Source organism: Bombus terrestris, chromosome 7, assembly GCF_910591885.1.
Source record: "Bombus terrestris chromosome 7, iyBomTerr1.2, whole genome shotgun sequence".
NCBI lineage: Eukaryota > Metazoa > Arthropoda > Insecta > Hymenoptera > Apidae > Bombus > Bombus terrestris.
In genome coordinates, this window is record NC_063275.1 from 9647303 (window position 1) to 9665264 (window position 17962).

The following is a 17962-nucleotide window of genomic DNA, read 5'->3' on the forward strand; positions in this document are numbered from 1 at the left end:
TGAAGTTATTAAAGCATTTTATTTTAAATATTGATACTGAGAAAGTAATTTTTTTATAGATTTTGCAACCTATTATTTTTATATAATACAATCAAAATCTCAATCTTCTCCAATATGTTGAATATCATCAATTTTACGTCTCTGCTTCTACATTCACTACAGACGCCATTAGAGAGATTCTTTGCGACACTGTTTGCGACTATAATTTCTTGCTGTCGCTTGAATAAATTAGCGACGCCGATTTATAGGGGTCGACCAGGATTAACCTTGATCGCGTGAAGCAAAATAGGCCTTAAATCTTCTACAAAATATTTATGATTTTTATTCATCTTCTACAGTTATGATTTATATCATACTATCGTACTAATATATCAATTTATTTGCGTGTAATACAGTAACATTCCATTGAAATAATTGTAGTTTGCATGATTTAAGTCGACTTGCTAACTAATTACAAGAATAAACGCTGATCATAGTAATATACTTCATTTTAGAAAATTTCATAAATGGAAAGATAGAACAAGTAAATAGAAAGTAAAAATTATTTACATTTTACAATAATGAATTAATTATTTCATGACATCAATGTCTCTACTTAACATGAAGTTATTTATTAACTTTCAAAACATACACTTTTTTATTATATTTAACATTTTTAGGTTTCAAGCTCTCACGATGGTGAGATATGACATTAGTTTCGCTGGAATAGTCGCGTAACTTGCAGTTGCACTTTGTACCAACGTTTCGTAAACATTGTAGTTTATTTCTTTAGGCTAGATCTGAAATTCGAGACTCAGCTTCAGGTACACCTGCAGCAGGTACGCGATTGTTCCTGTGAAATCAATATCGTGATATACTTAACACATCCATTCACTATCAATAACATTTACTATCAATTTACATAAAAAAGTCTATCAAAAGATTGGCAAGTTGCGATGTGATCTTTAATTATAATTCTATTTGGAATTGGGCACTAACATACTCATTTTGTGATACTCAAGTTTGTGATTTTTTTATCAAAATTAATGCGAAAATACTGTTGGTAGGAAATCGTTATTTTAAAAATAATCAATATCTTATTTATATTTTAGTAGCTATTAAATAAATTCATGTGTATTAACACATTACTGCGATGCGTAAATAAAAATTCCGAGGTATATCGTAAACTGTATTTAATTACAGTCACTCAAAAGTCATTGCACATTCCATTCTTATTGAAATAGAATGTCACAGAATTTTATTGAAAGCATAGTACGGTCTATGCCAAGTCGATTAAGGCCTATATTAGTATCATTTTATAAGTTGAGAAATAAATACGTTAATATGTTTCAAACGTAAAAACTAACGCTAAACGTAACGCTTAGCGTAAACTATATGTTATTAAATATAGGTTTAGGGTTGATATTTAATAGATTCGCACAGATTGAGTTTTACTTTATATATTTCACCACCTCGTATAAAACGTCCGAACACACCAGATACACTTAGATAATTAACACGTGGTCGACTCCTAAGACAAAAGAGCGTCGTTAGAAGTCGTATCAACTTAGCTTGTAGGAACTAGCGATCATACCAACTTAACGTTTCTCAACGATATAAGCTTTATTTAACCCTTAAATGGATACTGTTACCATTTGGTAGCATATTTATATTTCCTAATACAGACATAACGCTTATTACATTATGTATTCGAATAAAATATATACAATTAGAAGATAAAATATCAACTTAAACGAATAAATATACAAGTTAATAAATGAACTACTTTTGTTTTAGAATCTTCATACACTATAACTTGAACGTTACAGTAACGTATGTAGATATTATTTTATTATATTATTTATATAAAGAACAAAATTTATATAATATTTTATATAATTAACGAGATAAACAATTTATTACAATTTCGCAGTAATTAGTCTGCTATATATTCTACATACTGTATACATAACTATTTATCTAAATAAAATAATGTAAAAATAAAAATAAAATAATCTTTTAACTGTTTTCTATGGCCTTATAATATAAATTGGCAATTTCAAAGATGTTATTCTATTTGAAAAAATCAAATTTCAAGAATTAAGTAAGAATGGTCCTTTTATAAGATCTATAAAGACTTTTGTAAAAGATTAAAACGTAATGTAAGTTTCTAAAGTAGATTAGAATATAAATTTCTGACATACAATCGGATATATAATGAGTATATAACATAAGGTAAATTAATTAAGATACATTAGACTATACAACGGGTATGTAAGATAATGTAAGTTTCTAAAATAAATTGGAATGGAGTGGTTGACAATGAAATGAGCCGTTCAGAAACCACATTGATTAACACCATAAATTGAAATATACAAGAAAGTGATGATGTTGCAAATGGTATCGTTGTTTCTCAAATCTAGTTCAAAAAATTCACCATTATTGATATGATTTCCTTGTGATGAATGAATTTATGGAATTAGTACGTTTCTCTAAATTAATTTTGATTTTGTCAATAATAAATTAAGAGACTAGTAAAAAGTTGAATTGGAAATATGGAAATGGGCTGGTTGGCGATACAAGGATTGACCTTGACGGCAATCAGGCACGCGGCAAAAGGGACGATCTCGTTTCGACGCCGTATGTGCGTGGAGGACTTACCGTGATCGAGGCAATGCCAGTTAGCGCCGATAAAATTCTCACGTTACGGTACAGTAAAACTACCGCAAGCCCGGTAACTTCTTCGCGAATGTGCACCGCTCGGCGAGCACAAAAGTTTCCGAACAGCATCTGCGTGCCGTCTGGCTGTTCACCCGTGCAATTTGCCTCACGCCCGACCTTCTTTTTACTTAATGAGAATGGCAATGAGCCCCTGGGATTTTCTCAGAACCTTGTCGCTCGCTCCCTCGTCCTTCGGGCACGGTGACGAGTTAATCATATCTTAAACTTTGTTCGCATTAATTGAGTTACTTGCATTCAGACGACTTACATGTACTATATCCATGTTCGCATAAGTCAAGTTAAGTTATTTAACTTGAAATCGCTTGAGTTCAAGTAGTCTGATTTGAAGTAGGTGGCTGATAAAACATGAGCGAGTACTTAACATTATAGCGAGTATTAATCAGCCTATAATATGTGTCGGAATGTACCATTTATAAATCATTATAATTAAAATGGAACGATGAAAACAAAATATATAATCATGTTTCCACGTCAATGAAAGTTAACATTAACTTGTAAAAATAGCCAATTGAAATCTATCATCTTGATGGATTCTGTTTTTATGTTAATTCCATTAGTGATGTCGATAATGTGTAAATCGTTATTTAATTCCTTTTTCATCAATAAAGAATTGCGAAAGAAAAAAGGCTATCGTATGCAAGAAAATTCATAAATATTTATCTTTCAATTTTTCACTTCTCGACATAAAAGCTTTGATTTCAAAAAGCTTCGTTGCAAAAATTTGCTTATTATTATTATTATTTAGTTTTCTTTTACTCAAAAAATGGAAGGGGCTAGAGGAATATTATGAAAAGCTTATAAATAAAATATTTATAATCTCTTTTTTGTTGAAACAGAATTTTTGATTAGAAAAGACTTTGTGTGTAGAAGTGCAAAAGTGTGTAGAAGTAGTAGACTAATCAGAAAGGTCTTGGAGTACAAAAAGCTAAAAGAACCTGTACTCAAAATTGAACATACATCTACACAACTAATAACTACAAATGGGAAATTATAAATAACAATATGTTACATAGTTTCTTTTAAGTAAAGAACTTTAACTCCATTTGTGAAGATGGAAAAATGGTATTCAAAAGATTTTAAAACGACAGGTTTACATTAGCAAAGTGATTTCAATTTACTTGAAGTCAAATAACTTTGTAATTGTTAATTTTGGTTTTCTAAAGCAAGTGAGCTTTACATATACTTTATTTTAAGCATCTACATAATTTTTGTTAAATCTCGTTCAAAACAGTCAAGTCACTTTGATAATCACGGTGGCAATTATATAATTTCAATGGTTTGAAATGAATTTGGTTTAAGAGTTAATAATATTTCGCTTTTGAATTTTTTAATTCAATTTTTCTAGTCTTCTTCTCAATACCAGGGAGAAATTTATTATTTGGAAATATATTAAAAAAAATATTTTCTTAAAACAGAGGAATCTAAACTTCAAATACTGAGTCACTCGAATTCAAGTAACTTAATCAATCTGAACAAGATCGTAGCGTTAATACGATTGGAAATAACGTGTTGTTCAGATTTCCAGCTGTGAATGCAGCAGTGGATCAGCCTGCAATTAGTTCTATTGTAATACTCCTGATTAGTAGTCTTCAATTAGTAGTCTTCTAAGGGAGAATGAGTAAGGGAACGTTGGACATAAGTATTTGAGAACGCTCGTTAGTATGTAGGACGTTAATTAATAATGTTAAGTAGATCAGAGCATGAGATTGCGAACAAGAAGATTCTCTCTATTTTTAATTCTACTTTCGATGTTTTACTTTGTTTTTGTTCATGGGTAATGTGTGTATAGTGTACGTAATTATTCTTTGGGACTATTGGAAGTGTTTTCAATCTATCATAAGATTATTACTTATATGAACTTCAATATCAATTTTATTTTTCATAATGGTGCCATATTGTTAGAGATTTTCAAATAATGAATTGATTAAAATTCATTTTTAATTAAATATTGATTACTTGTAATAATATAATAATATATGGCCGAGTGAAATATATTATTAATGATTTATTCGTATCGATGAATTCAATTTTTCGTGCACTATAGTTAAAATTGTATTTAACTTTTTTTGTTATTACTTATTTGTAACATTTTGTATTTATAGTTATATTTTCTACAGTAAATGACTATATTTTAAACGTATGACTCCATTTAAAAAATTAAGATTCACATAGAAACAACTACATCTGGCACCGCATAAAAATGTATTCGGTACACTATCGAACTACATTTGGTAGATACTCATATATTACCATTCGTTATTGTTTAAATTCATTATGTAAATTAAACAGTATCGAAATTATATCAATATTCACAAGTTGGATAATTGGAGAAAAAATTGCATACTTGATGAAACGCATTTAGGAGTAGAAAGAGCAAGATCATCAGATCTTTCTTTAGAAGATTGGTTAGTATATCACAGATCGGTCTTAATTTTAATTGAGCTGTCTATACAGTTGCTACTTTAAGTAATAGATTTAATGCAGTGAATAAATGATCTGATAGTCGCTCGATAATCGTCAAGATCGATTAAAATCAGGTATAACTAGTTTTAAGCTATACTAGAGCCTGTAATAATTATGTATGGGTTAATGTAACATTTCGCACATCACGAGCACGTGTTGTAAGTACCGCAATTGGGGCGGGGCACTGTACAGTGCATAGCATTGAATGCAGTTCGTAACTACGAATGTAGAAACCGCATAGGAGATGCGCAAGAAAAGACTAAACCACTCTTCCTGTCGCGTGCCTCGTGGTTTATTATTTCATCCGGTCGACGAAATCCTTCAATAGAATTTTTAACCTCTTCACACTAGCCTTGCGTGTACTTCACAAATTATTTATTAACTTGATAATACATACATTTGTTTTCAAAATCGCCGCACAATTCTAGTGCATTGTATCACTCTGACAAAAACAGAAGACAATCACAGAAGATATGTTTCTATTATTAATAATTCGTAAAGACAAATTTCTCTCAACGTCTACAAAATTTCCACTCTCAAACTTACTGTATTAAAAACGAAAAATGAAATCCTTATATAAGCAGGTATTAGTTAGGTCAATTTATGTACATAGTTAGTATTGAAACAGAACACTTACGAGCACATTAACATTATATGCTTCTCGTCAGGAGATTCATTCTCAGCCTTAAAATAAATTTTCTAACTTTTGCTAATATACAAAGTGAAATTAAGTGAACAACGGCTAAATAAAAGATTGAATTTAAATTCGTTCCTAACACCTACCGTCGTTTTCTTTTTATTACAGTGCTAAATGTTGCCGGGGGTAAAGCTCCTATGCAATCAAGCAGCTCAGATGGTGGAATTCCGCAGCGTGCTGTTGATGGCAGCAGTGGACAAATTTATACTCCTCAAACTTGCACCCTTACAAGACCAGAGCACAGGCCATGGTGGTACGTGAACTTGCTTGAACCATATATGGTGCAACTCGTGCGGTTGGATTTTGGCAAACCATGTTGCGGTAAGTAATATAAAAGTCATCTTTATATTGACATTTATTTGTGCGTTGTCGACTATTACTTATAACATTAGCATTCGTAGTAATCAATGAGCGATTATATTTTATTATTTCATAGAATAATAAATTCCATCGATGTTTAATATTTTTAGAAAGATTTGTTTGTTTCTAATTATTTGTTTAGCTGCCTCATTGATATATGTAATATATCGTTAGTGACATAAAACGTAAATATATTTTTATGTTTTCGAGAACATTAATCAATATATCAGGTCTGTAAGTATGAAACCGGAATTTGCCTATAGATGGCCCTAGCTGATAATGTAGTTATCACTAAACTGCGTCATTGATGCCAAAAGTCTTTGTTGACATCTCACAAACATTTTTGACTCAGAACAATACAAGTTTCATACAACAGCATAGTTTGTAATAGCGTTGAACATGTCGAATTTTGTGCCTGGAAACTACGATTTGCGGACAGCATTGATTTTCTGTTACCATTTGAAGAAAACTGCTGCAGAATCGCATCGAATGCTTGTCGAAGCTTACGGTGAGCATGCTCTTGGTAAATCACAGTGCTTTGAGTGGTTTAAAAAATTCAGAAGTGGCAATTTTAACGTGGGGAACGAAGAACGTGGAAGACCACCGAAAAAATTTCAAGACAGCGAATTGCAAGCATTGTTGGATGAGGATGACGCTCAAACGCAATAACAACTCGCTGATCAATTAAACGTGACACGAGAAGCCGTCTCCATACGTTTGAAAGCCATGGGAAAGATCCAGAAGGTGGGAAAATGGGTTCCACATGAACTGAATGAAAGACAGCAGGAAAACCGAAAAACCACTTGCGAAATGCTGCTCGCCAGATACAAAAGAAAGTCACTTCTCCACCGAATTGTGACTGGCGATGAAAAGTGGATATATTTAGCTCCAGGCGAACCATCGACATCAACTACAAGACCAAATCGCTATGGACGGAAGACAATGCTCTGTGTTTGGTGGGATCAGAAGGGTGTGATCTATTATGAGCTGTTAAAACCTGGCGAAACCGTTAATACTGAGCGCTACCGACAACAAATGATCGACTTGAATCAAGCTTTGCGTGAAAAACGATCAGAATATCAAAAAAGGCAACACAAAGTAATTTTGCTTCATGATAATGCACCATCACATACAGCAAAACCGGTCAAGGAAACGATTGAAGTGTTCAGTTGGGAAATACTTTCGTACGCGGCTTACTCATCAAACTTGGTTCTGTCCGATTACTATTTATTTGCATCAATGGGACACGCACTTTCTGACCAGCACTTTACTTCTTAGGAAAATGTACGAAAATGGCTCGATGACTGGTTTGCCTCAAAAGAGCGACAGTTTTTTTGGCGTGGCATCCACCAATTGCCAGACAGGTGGGAAAAATGTATAGCTAGCGATGGGCAATACTCCGAATAAAATATTTTTAGTCATTTTCATACAATAAACGTGTATTTTCTATAAAAAAATTCCGGTTTCATATTTACATACCTGGTAAATCTAGTGAGACTTTTCATTTCGTTCGTAATATGTGCCTTTATTAACAATAATTACTAGAATATTTGCAATGCAACAGCAAAGAAATGTTCTACTATTTATTCACGTTTATTGGTTTCGGTTTATATCAAGATCATCTCTTATTGTTAATATAGAAACAAGATGCTAGTTGTGGCCAAGTTCTATTCTTGTCCTTGTCCTTGCTCATTGTGAGTTATGTTTCTCGTTTTTAAACGGAAGATTTCAATCGTTATGTTTTGTATTTTATCTCATGAATCGAGTTTTATAATACGTAAAAATTCATAAAAATCTCTGTACAACTTCAAAGATCCCAACATTTTTATTTTTATACAAATGAAATTTCAAATTAATATATTTTGATATGAATAATTGTTTTATCTGAAAAAAGTCGTTTCATTCATTTATTTCACTATACGAAAATCTAATACCTAGTTGAAATTTACTAATCAACGAATTGAAATATTAAAGTATCTTTTTCTATGAATTCCATCGAAGTAGACCTGCAACTGTAGAGAAATTGTGACTTGTGCTCTACGAACATTTCAAATTCGAGTTCACATGTAGTTTTATATACGATATATATGTTTAAACTTGTACAATATAAAAATAGATTTTTTGTGTGCCATATTGTATAAATATTAATGTTTATGTATATATATATCAGCAATGAATATATAAAACAATACATAAAAGACACAGACATAGACATAGAAATTTATAAAGTATTCACAAATGACTGACACTTATGAACACATAAAAATTTGAAAGCAAAACAAGAACGAGAAAGGCAGTAGCAAGTAATACGTACCTATTAGTAGTGGACGAAAATTAGATTAGCAATAAACGATTTAATATGCGTGTTTCCTTGTTTCACCGTTAAGTTGAACGTTTTCTAAAGTTTTCTCTAAAAATAAGAGAATTTCTAAGTAAAAATAGAACGCGATTAAAGGTAGTAAAGGTTTGAAGACTATATCAGAATTAAGAATAAATCACTTCGATGAATCGTTAGTGAAATGGATCAGAAGACGCAGAGAGCTGGTACTTTAGGCGATCTGCTGGACAGTAGAGTTTAATCCTTCTAATACGATGGAACGCCACTTTCATTTCAATGACGCGATCTCCCGGCTTTCTATCGATAAACCGGCATCGCCAGCCAATTACGGGGTAATAACGGCGCTTTGTGAGCGAAAATTTTCGCGATCCAATACTCTGAAGGCGAGCGTAATAACGAACAAGGCGAGCATGAAATACACCGTTAGCGTAAACGCAGATCGACACTTTCATTCATGCCGATGTAGATTTTATCTTTTGCTACAATTTCCAGGCCATTGTACCTTGCCACATGCGTGATTATCGATTCTCCTCGAATTCAGAAATTATTATACTACGACGATATATCTACGTGGTATCGTAGTAGTATAGTAATATAATTTAAATGTTATTCAATTAAAGAAAAATATATAGTGGTTTTTTCCATTTTTTTTTTTTAATTCTTATGTTGCAAAACTGTGAATTTTATTGAATTAAAAGCAATAACATATCTTTTGGTTTTAAGAAATTATGGGTGTTATAGAATTAGCTAATATATTTTATTTTATATTTTACTTTTATTTGAAGAAATAATTATTTTATTTTTATGTTATTTAGGTTTCATATTTATATATAGTTATAATTGATAATACTTTATGTAGACTACATTGTTTGGAACTGATATTTCTTTCTTATTTCGTTATTTATGTTTCCTTAGATTTTCAAATTTTACTTTTATTCATTTTTTTACAAATATGTACTTACGTACCGCTGGTTTCGAATTTGTTTTGAGAAAGTGGATTTGACATGTAAATATAAAGATTTGATAGAAAACTTGATAAAATTGATAGATATTAGTTCTTATTATCTTTTTCAAAGTTATAAATATTTTCGTGAATATTTTGAAATTTATTTATTTTCTATATCATTATGTTTCTTGAAAGTTATATACATCGAGTTATTTATGCCTTTCAACTATAGATTTACATATTTTTAACATTATCACATATTTTTCAGCTTTATCATATTTGGTTCTGTTATTCTATCATGACTGTATCATTTTATCAATCTGTTTGCAACGGTATATAACAATCTTCCTCTTTCATAGGAGAAAAAGAATCTAAATATACACAATACAAAATACAATTTTCTGAGGAAAAGTTTGTAATACGTATGTGCATCATAAATGCGAATTCGTTTTAGTAAAACGTAAAAATTTGTATTTCATTTTAATATTTTTATTTCCTTATAATTATTCTATCCGTAATATAATATTATTGACTACTATTTTCATTATTCATGATTAATATTTACGTATCATCATTCAAGTAAATTAGAAGCCACACGTAAAATCAGGGCGAAACGAATGTGCCAATTTCAGTGATATGTAGTAAAACGAAATAGTAAAATAAAATAAAGTATGCAAATCACAATTACTCCCGAACGAATTAACATGTATGCATAAAGAATAATTGGTCAAAGGAGCGATGCATTGTTTTCTAGCAATAAAAAGTGAAAACACTCTCGCTATCGCACTGGAAAGTTTCTAGAAGTTTTCACGTACCAATAATACTTACGGTCAATAATAATAGAGTAAACGAAGGAAGAAAAGAAAAATGATGTGCGGATTTTACGGCCTCATTTAAAAGACACGATATCATTTTACGTTTCGATTGCTACCATTGATCGCATCGACACACTTTTTAAGTAGAAAGTGCCAATTAATTACCGTAAAATACCTTTTAGTAATATTCCGACTTTATTAAATATTGCAAGGAAATTATTTTATCTTTTGGAATTCTTGTATATGTATTTAACTTTTTAAGAATGTATGTTTAAAACGTTTAAATTACTTGCCTTATATTCAGAGCTGTATTTTTTTAAATATTGAAATTTCTCTGTTATACGTTTGTTCAATTGTCAATTGCCGATGAATTGAATATTAACTGCCAACTAAACAATTTAAACTCCTTAGAATAAATTTTAGTCAAACTATTATTACGAATACCTTTATAAGTATTTATCGTAATGTAAAACGTTTAATGCAAAATGACAAAGCGTAACATTATCTCAAATCATTTTAGTCACCTTAAATCAGAAAATTAAAATTTCTAAAGTTCCTCTTTACTTTTCAGTAAGTTATTTAGTTTCCTTTTAAAAATCTTTGCTGTACGGTTTTGTTCTGAAGGAAGGGACACCTTGCTTTGCTCAACGAACTTTCGGTTCCTCTAAATTTCCACTTTATTAAACTATCATTAACTTTATTACAAAATGGAGTCGTTACAATTTTTATAAAGTATCCCAGCGTCTTTTATTGCGTAAACTATATTATACTTGAGTTTATAATGGACGACTATTGACCATCACATGCTGATTTTCGTTACAATATTGCCAGAAATTTCTTTTACGACGGGTCATTAGACTTTTACGATCCCGCTTATTATTTTCCTGTTGTACAAGTTCCGCAATTCTGTCATGGCAAAGAGTAGATTTGCTTATGGTTAAATGTAATGGCAGTCTATATAACCGATCAAACAAGGGAGACTTTCACCGTTAAACAAAATGCTTGATAATAGCGTCAGACGCGCTGTTTATACGGAAATAAAGAGTGAGAGTAGCCACTCTATTATTCTTGGAAGGAATTCGCTGCACTCTTCCTCAAAAAAATAATTTTCATCCTTTCACGAAGTAACAGTCCGTGCATTGGACGTACTACATTGTATAATAACGAGTTAAAGATGTTTTATCAACGATTAAACGTACTTTATGGAATTATTTGAGATTTCCTACCTGTTTTCTGTTTGCTTGAGGTAGGTAAAACGTATTTTTATATTTCATATTTTGATTTATAATTTACATTTGATATAAAATTTGAATTTTATATTTTATATATGAAAATATTAATTTGATATTAATTATATAATATTAATATTATATTATGTTATAAAATATATATTACAAAATAATTTAATTATATATTAAAATAAGAAAAAAGTAACATGTTGCAATGAAGGAAATTGAAAGCTTCTTAAAGAATGATAAGTAATAAATTAATTATACAGTTAAAAGTACATTATTTATATTAGAAGCATAATCATAATGCAAATATTTCACTATATTCAGTGTAAGCTCTGTTCTATTATCAATAATCGATATATATTTATTTTGAACACATACATATATAACGTAATGAAATACATATCCTTATACAATTATATCTCGTATTTTCTTTCATACCACACTTATAATTTTAACTAATTAGTCTAATAAATAAATATTATAACTCGAGTGAAATGAGGAAACCATTTCGAATTTAATAAGTTCGTTCCACTACTTCCTTCAATAAAACAATCGAGTATATTATTTCATTAAGTTACAAAAATGTCATTCATGCACGCAAATATGCTACCGTTCAAAAAATTCAATACCTTGTTTATTTAATATTTAGACCTTGTTTATTGATTATTGATAAAATCTGCAATACATTTTTTTTATTATTATCATAACTAGTTATTAATTAATTTTGGTTTCTAAAACTAAATAATAGTTGATTTCAAGGAAGAAAGTAATATGCGATGACAGAATTGACGACCATAGGTGTTCCCTTCATGAAACAATTTTATTATTCGGGAAGTTTTCTATCTTCTGATTGTATAATTTTTAAGCTACATATTATGAATTTTTCTATTTTAAAAGCGTAGATATTATCAGATTAGAAACTTAAGAAAAAATATACCAGCCCCAATTTTTGTAATTGTCGTGATTAACTTCACCAAGATGAACTATATACTTAATTGTAAGATGTGTCTCATAAGTTTCTTAACGAATAACATAAACCTGTAATTTTTTATTTTCAGAAAATAATTGCAAATTTTTAATTGTTAATTTGTATTTATATCTTAATAAGATTCACATACGGCCAATCACAGAAGTCTACATACATCTATCTTTGACGATTTCATGAATGGCAAAAAGATTGTAGGTTTATAACGTATATAAAATATAATATTATATGATGTGTATTAGACATTCTTGTAAAATTATATTTTACACCCTTTTACTTTCTTTTTTAGTTTGCGACATAAATTGCGATATAAACGTGTCTGAGCTGAATCAATGTAGAGTTTAATATCAAAAAGCATATAAAAAGATAGACAGATGTAGAATATAACAAATATTCACAAAATAGATATAGAATAGATTATATATTTCAAGTTTAAAGGATATGGATATATTTTTTACGTCTGCTAGGGTCCAAATGCTGGCTCAAACACGGCTATTGCTTTATCCCAGTAGCAAGCAAAGACTGTTGACTTTGAAGAACTATCGATAAAATATAGATGAAAGCAACGTTTTTTGATGTGAAGTGAAACAGTGCCACTTGATTAAAACTATTGGCCATGTGTGAGCCAGTCTTAAATCTCTAACGTGCATCCAGCAAAATGCCCTGGATTATACTTTCGTTGCTTTCGTTGTGCATGCAAAAATCGCGTGTTAGCCTAGCAGATAGGAACTCGATTCTAAAAGCGTTCCTCTTAAAAGTGATCTTCACGATTCAGCTAGCACTCGTACGTGACGATAATCTTCGTGTTTCGCCAGTAAACGCGCATGGGGCGTAATTAAATTGATTGATATTTTACACGAAGCGGCAACTTTCACGCGGTCACGTACCGATAAGAAGCTGTTAGCAGAGCATTTTAATTACGTTGGAGATCGGTTATCGCTTGCCACTGGCGAACTCGCTCGTGTTTCCGCCAGAACAGAGAGAAACACGATGCCATTGCTCTGGCATAACTCATTGGGAATCGTGTGTGTTTTTGCGTTGGCGAATACGAAACGAACGACTTCCTTGACGATAGACACGAACAAGATTCGTTTTGGAATATAAAGCACGAGTAATGTACAATAACTCACGAAAATATTCTAACAACGCTTGCAAACATCTCATGTGAATTTATTACGTGTATTTTATGAAACATTTTGAAATTCCATTCGTATTGTAATGAGACATGATTATCATAGTATTATAGAGTTAGAATTTCAGATTAATCTGGAAATATATATGTCGGAGATGAAAGAACACCGGAACTCCTCCTTGGATTCGCGGGAATACCGCAACTCTGTAACTTAGATTAAACAAATGCCGCTCCGATTATTCGAGATTTATGATCATGAGCTTGGGCTCGAGGCGACAATCAGTCGCCGAACGTAGCCGCGGTCAAAGGGATGAACGTTTTATCTAACAAAGGCACAGAGTAACTCTATACCTCTCCTTAAAAGAAATAGTCGTAGCGATACGTGGCAGTAAATACTTCAATAGTTTCTATCCCGCGGCCCGCCACACGCAGATTTTGTCCTCCGGGTAAGATGATCGCCGGGTGTCGGCATGCCTTTGTAGTGTATGTTTAGCTAACGTGAGGACCCGCTATAGATCTTAAGATTTAGTCAAGCGAAGTCCGTCAAGTAGTCTTTGTTGCAACTACGAGAAGATAGAAGAAACCTATCTTCCACGAACGTTGCCCCCCGTCAACAACCTCCCCTCAAGGGCGGCCAGCATCTCTTTCAAAACGCCGATATGGAGATCGACCAATTAGCAACAGCGCTAATTTCCCTCACTTTTGGAACGAAAGCTTTCGTTGATGAATCCGAGGATCTCATGTCCTTAGACACACCCATTATAGTTCTCCTCGACGGTGTCACGTAAAATAAAGAGAAATTTTATTAGGAAGGAGAACACTTTATTCTTATTTCGTTTATACAAGTATAAGACACTTCCGAACTCTAGCCGTGACCGTACGAGAGTGAGTCCCTACAAGCTTTTTACTTTCGGTCATCTGTTCTCTCATTACCCCCCACTACCCTGTAGGCGTACGTGACCGTTGCTACGCTTCTGGAATATTTTATGGTAGGACCGTTAGGCCATAAATGAATCCTTAGGTACTCTGCCAATATGCATTGTCGCCAAGGTCACCATGTGTTCCTCTCGTCGGTCCATGGGGTGCGAAGTATGCCGACCGGGACACCATCCTGCCCGAGGTGTGTGTGTGTCCTGGTCTCTGATGTAATTTACGTTACAACGGTGTCACGTAAAATAAAAAAAGAAATTAAAAAAAAAAAGAAACTTTATTTTTACTTCGTTTATACACTTATAAGACACTTCTGAGCTCTAGGCGTGACCGTTCGAGACTGAGGCTCTTACAATATTTTTTACTTTCGGTGACATCTGTTTCTTCTTTTGTTTTTCATCCTTCATCATCCCCACCACCCTGCAGGCGCACGCGACCGCTGCCACGCTTCCAGAACATTCGGTGGAAGGACCGTTAGGACACAGATGAACCCTCAGGCACTCCGGCAATATACATTGTCGCCAAGGTCGCCATGTGTAATGTTCAAGTATCGGCTGTCTGGAGAATGTTTAGAAGTGGTCGCCTAAGGTGACATCAGGGCAAAAGAGTTTGGGGTTACAGTGTCCTGGTCTCTGACGTGATTTACGTTACATACCCCCCTCCTTAGATTGATTTTGGTCCTCCAAAATCTTAGTGTTTCTTCAGGATTGTTTTATGGACTAAATGGTTAAAAGTGTGTTTTCTTCTTTGTCTTAATCAACAAAACAAAACAAAAACAAAATGCATAACAGCTACTTATGGAGAAGGTGAAGACCGTCCTGGAAAATAAGGTTTAATACGATTACCATGTATTTTCCTAATCGAGTCATTCACCATTATTTCGTAATAAGGGGTTTTTACTTTTTCAATGGTGTATGGCCCTAGCCATTCAGTATCTAACTTGTGTTTTTTATGATCATTATGAACTAATATCAAATCTCCTTCTCTAAAAATGGATTGAGGTTTAATAATTTTTTTTCTTTGATCTCTTTGGTATCTTTGTTTACTCTTCATTAGAGTTTCCCTGGCTTTAAGTAGCTTGGCATCCCATTCTCGTTTCCTGAAGCTGACCTCATCAGCGTATGTTCTTTGCGGATTTTGGGATATGGTAGATGGGAGATTGGCCTTGTGTCCAAATGTTAGTTCGAAAGGGGTATATCCAGTGGCATCATGAACCATAGTGTTATATGCTAGACACACAAAATTTAGGTTTTGATCCCATTCTGTTTCATTATCGTTTTGTATAGCTTTTAACATGTCGGATATTACAGCATGTGTTCGTTCTAGGCTTCCGTTGGATTGTGGATGGAATGAGGTGGTTTTTATGTGTTTGATCTTAAATGCTTCTTCGTACCGTTGCATTAGCTCGCTAATGAAACTTTGTCCTCTGTCAGTTAATATACGTTTCGGTGCGGAGAATATATAAATGTAATGATTCAGTAAAGCATTCCAGATTGATTGGGTCTGTTGTGTTTTTAGGGGCACAAGTATTAAATATTTGGTTAGTTCATCGTGTATAGAGAGAATGTATTGGTTTCCTATCTTGGTCTTTTTCAACGGGCCTATCACATCCATAGCGATTTTGTCGTTAGATTCTAACGGGGTGTCGGTTATCTGTGGTTCCTCCTTTCCTCTTATCCGAGTAGTCTTTGATGTTTGACATGTCGCGCAAGTTCCTATTCTGCCTTTTATTCTGTCTATTAGATGTGGGATATCATATTTGCCTCGGATTCTGTCGTACGTCTTTTGTATTCCGGGATGTCCTACCAAGTCATGATTTTCTTTTAGTACTTGTTCTATTTCCTCTTCGCTTAAACTCTGTATTGGTTCGTAAGCAAATTCTATGTCGTCGCGTTGGTCATTGAAAAATAAAAGAAATCTTTTTATGTGTGCTTTGTCTTGTGCGTTTAAGTTATTGTCTCCTATTCCTATCTTTCTATTTGTTTTAAGTATGTCTGATATTTTCTGTAACCATACGGTTTCGTCATATGGGCCCAGATATGGTTTTGTTAATTGGAAAAAGTTGTCTTTGTTAGATGTTAGTTTCAATAATTTTGGTATTTCTTCTGATTTTTCCCAGTCTCTGAATTGTCTTAATAAAACGTCAGTTTGTGTTATCGCGTGTACTCTGGATAGGGTGTCAGCGGCTACGTTTTCCTTTCCTTTTACGTACTCTATATCGTATTCGTATTCCTCTAATCTCAATCTCCATCGAATCAATCGACTAGAGGGGTCCTTGCAGTTGTGCAGCCATTTAAGGGCTTGGTGGTCTGTTTGAATTTTGAATTTGCGGCCTAATAAATATTGCCTAAATCTTCTAACTGCCCAAACGATGGCCAATAATTCTTTTTCCGTCGTAGTATAATTTCGTTCAGGGGGGTTTAATGTCCTTGAAATGAAGCAACAAGGGTGTCTATCTTGTGAAAGGATGGCTCCTAGACCTTCATTACTGGCGTCCGTTGTTAACGTAAATGTTTTCGTATAGTCGGGGTATTTTAGTACCGGTGCTTGGCATAGTCTTTCTTTTAATGTATCGAAGCTAAGTTGTGTTTTGTCAGTCCAGTGGAATTGTATGTCTTTCTTAGTTAGTTCCGTTAACGGTTTGGCAATTTTCGAGAAATTCCTAATAAATTTTCTATAGTATCCGGCTAACCCAAGGAACGATTTTACATCCGTAGGATTTTTGGGTAGTTTGAAGTTCTTTACTGCTTCTATCTTTTCAGGGTTAGGTTTTACTCCATTTGCTGTCACTAAGTGTCCTAAATATTCCAATTCGGGTTTTAGGAATTCACATTTATCCGGTTGTACTTTTAGACCTACTTCCCTGAGTCTTTGGAGTATAATGGCTAAGTTTTTATTATGTTCCTCTATCGATTGCCCGAATATAATGATATCATCGAGATAGACGAAACAATGATTATTAATTAAACCTCTTAACGCGGTGTCCATCATTCTTTGAAAGGTAGCGGGTGCGTTCTTGAGCCCGAATGGCATTCTGTTATAGTGGAAGTGTCCTTGTGGTGTGCTAAATGCAGTGTACTTCCTCGAATTCTCATCCATGGGTATTTGGTGGAATCCCGAGGATAAGTCTAAAGCGGAGAAATATTTTGCGTTCCCTAGTTGCGATAGTATATCGTCAATGTCGGGCAATGGATATGCGTCTTGGTCCGTTAATTCGTTTATCTTCCAAAAGTCAATCACTATTCGCCACTTTTGTTTCCCCGACGCGTCGATTTTCTTTGGGACGACCCAGACGGGAGAGTTATAGGGAGAGTCGGAGGGTTCTATAATCTTTTTGTCT

At 33.0% G+C, this 17962-nt stretch overlaps 1 protein-coding gene across 2 annotated transcripts in view; it reads left to right on the forward strand.

Moving 5' to 3' along the window:
* Positions 1–17962, forward strand: part of LOC100644559 — an 86087-nt gene that overhangs the window by 37723 nt on the left and 30402 nt on the right. The window contains exon 3 of one of the 2 annotated variants that reach the window (XM_003396434.4): positions 5990–6202. In XM_003396434.4, the coding sequence (XP_003396482.1) occupies positions 5990–6202 (213 nt within the window). Of the gene's footprint in view, positions 1–5989; positions 6203–6975; positions 7606–17962 lie in introns of those variants that run through there. The other variant, XM_048406999.1, reaches the window with a different exon arrangement.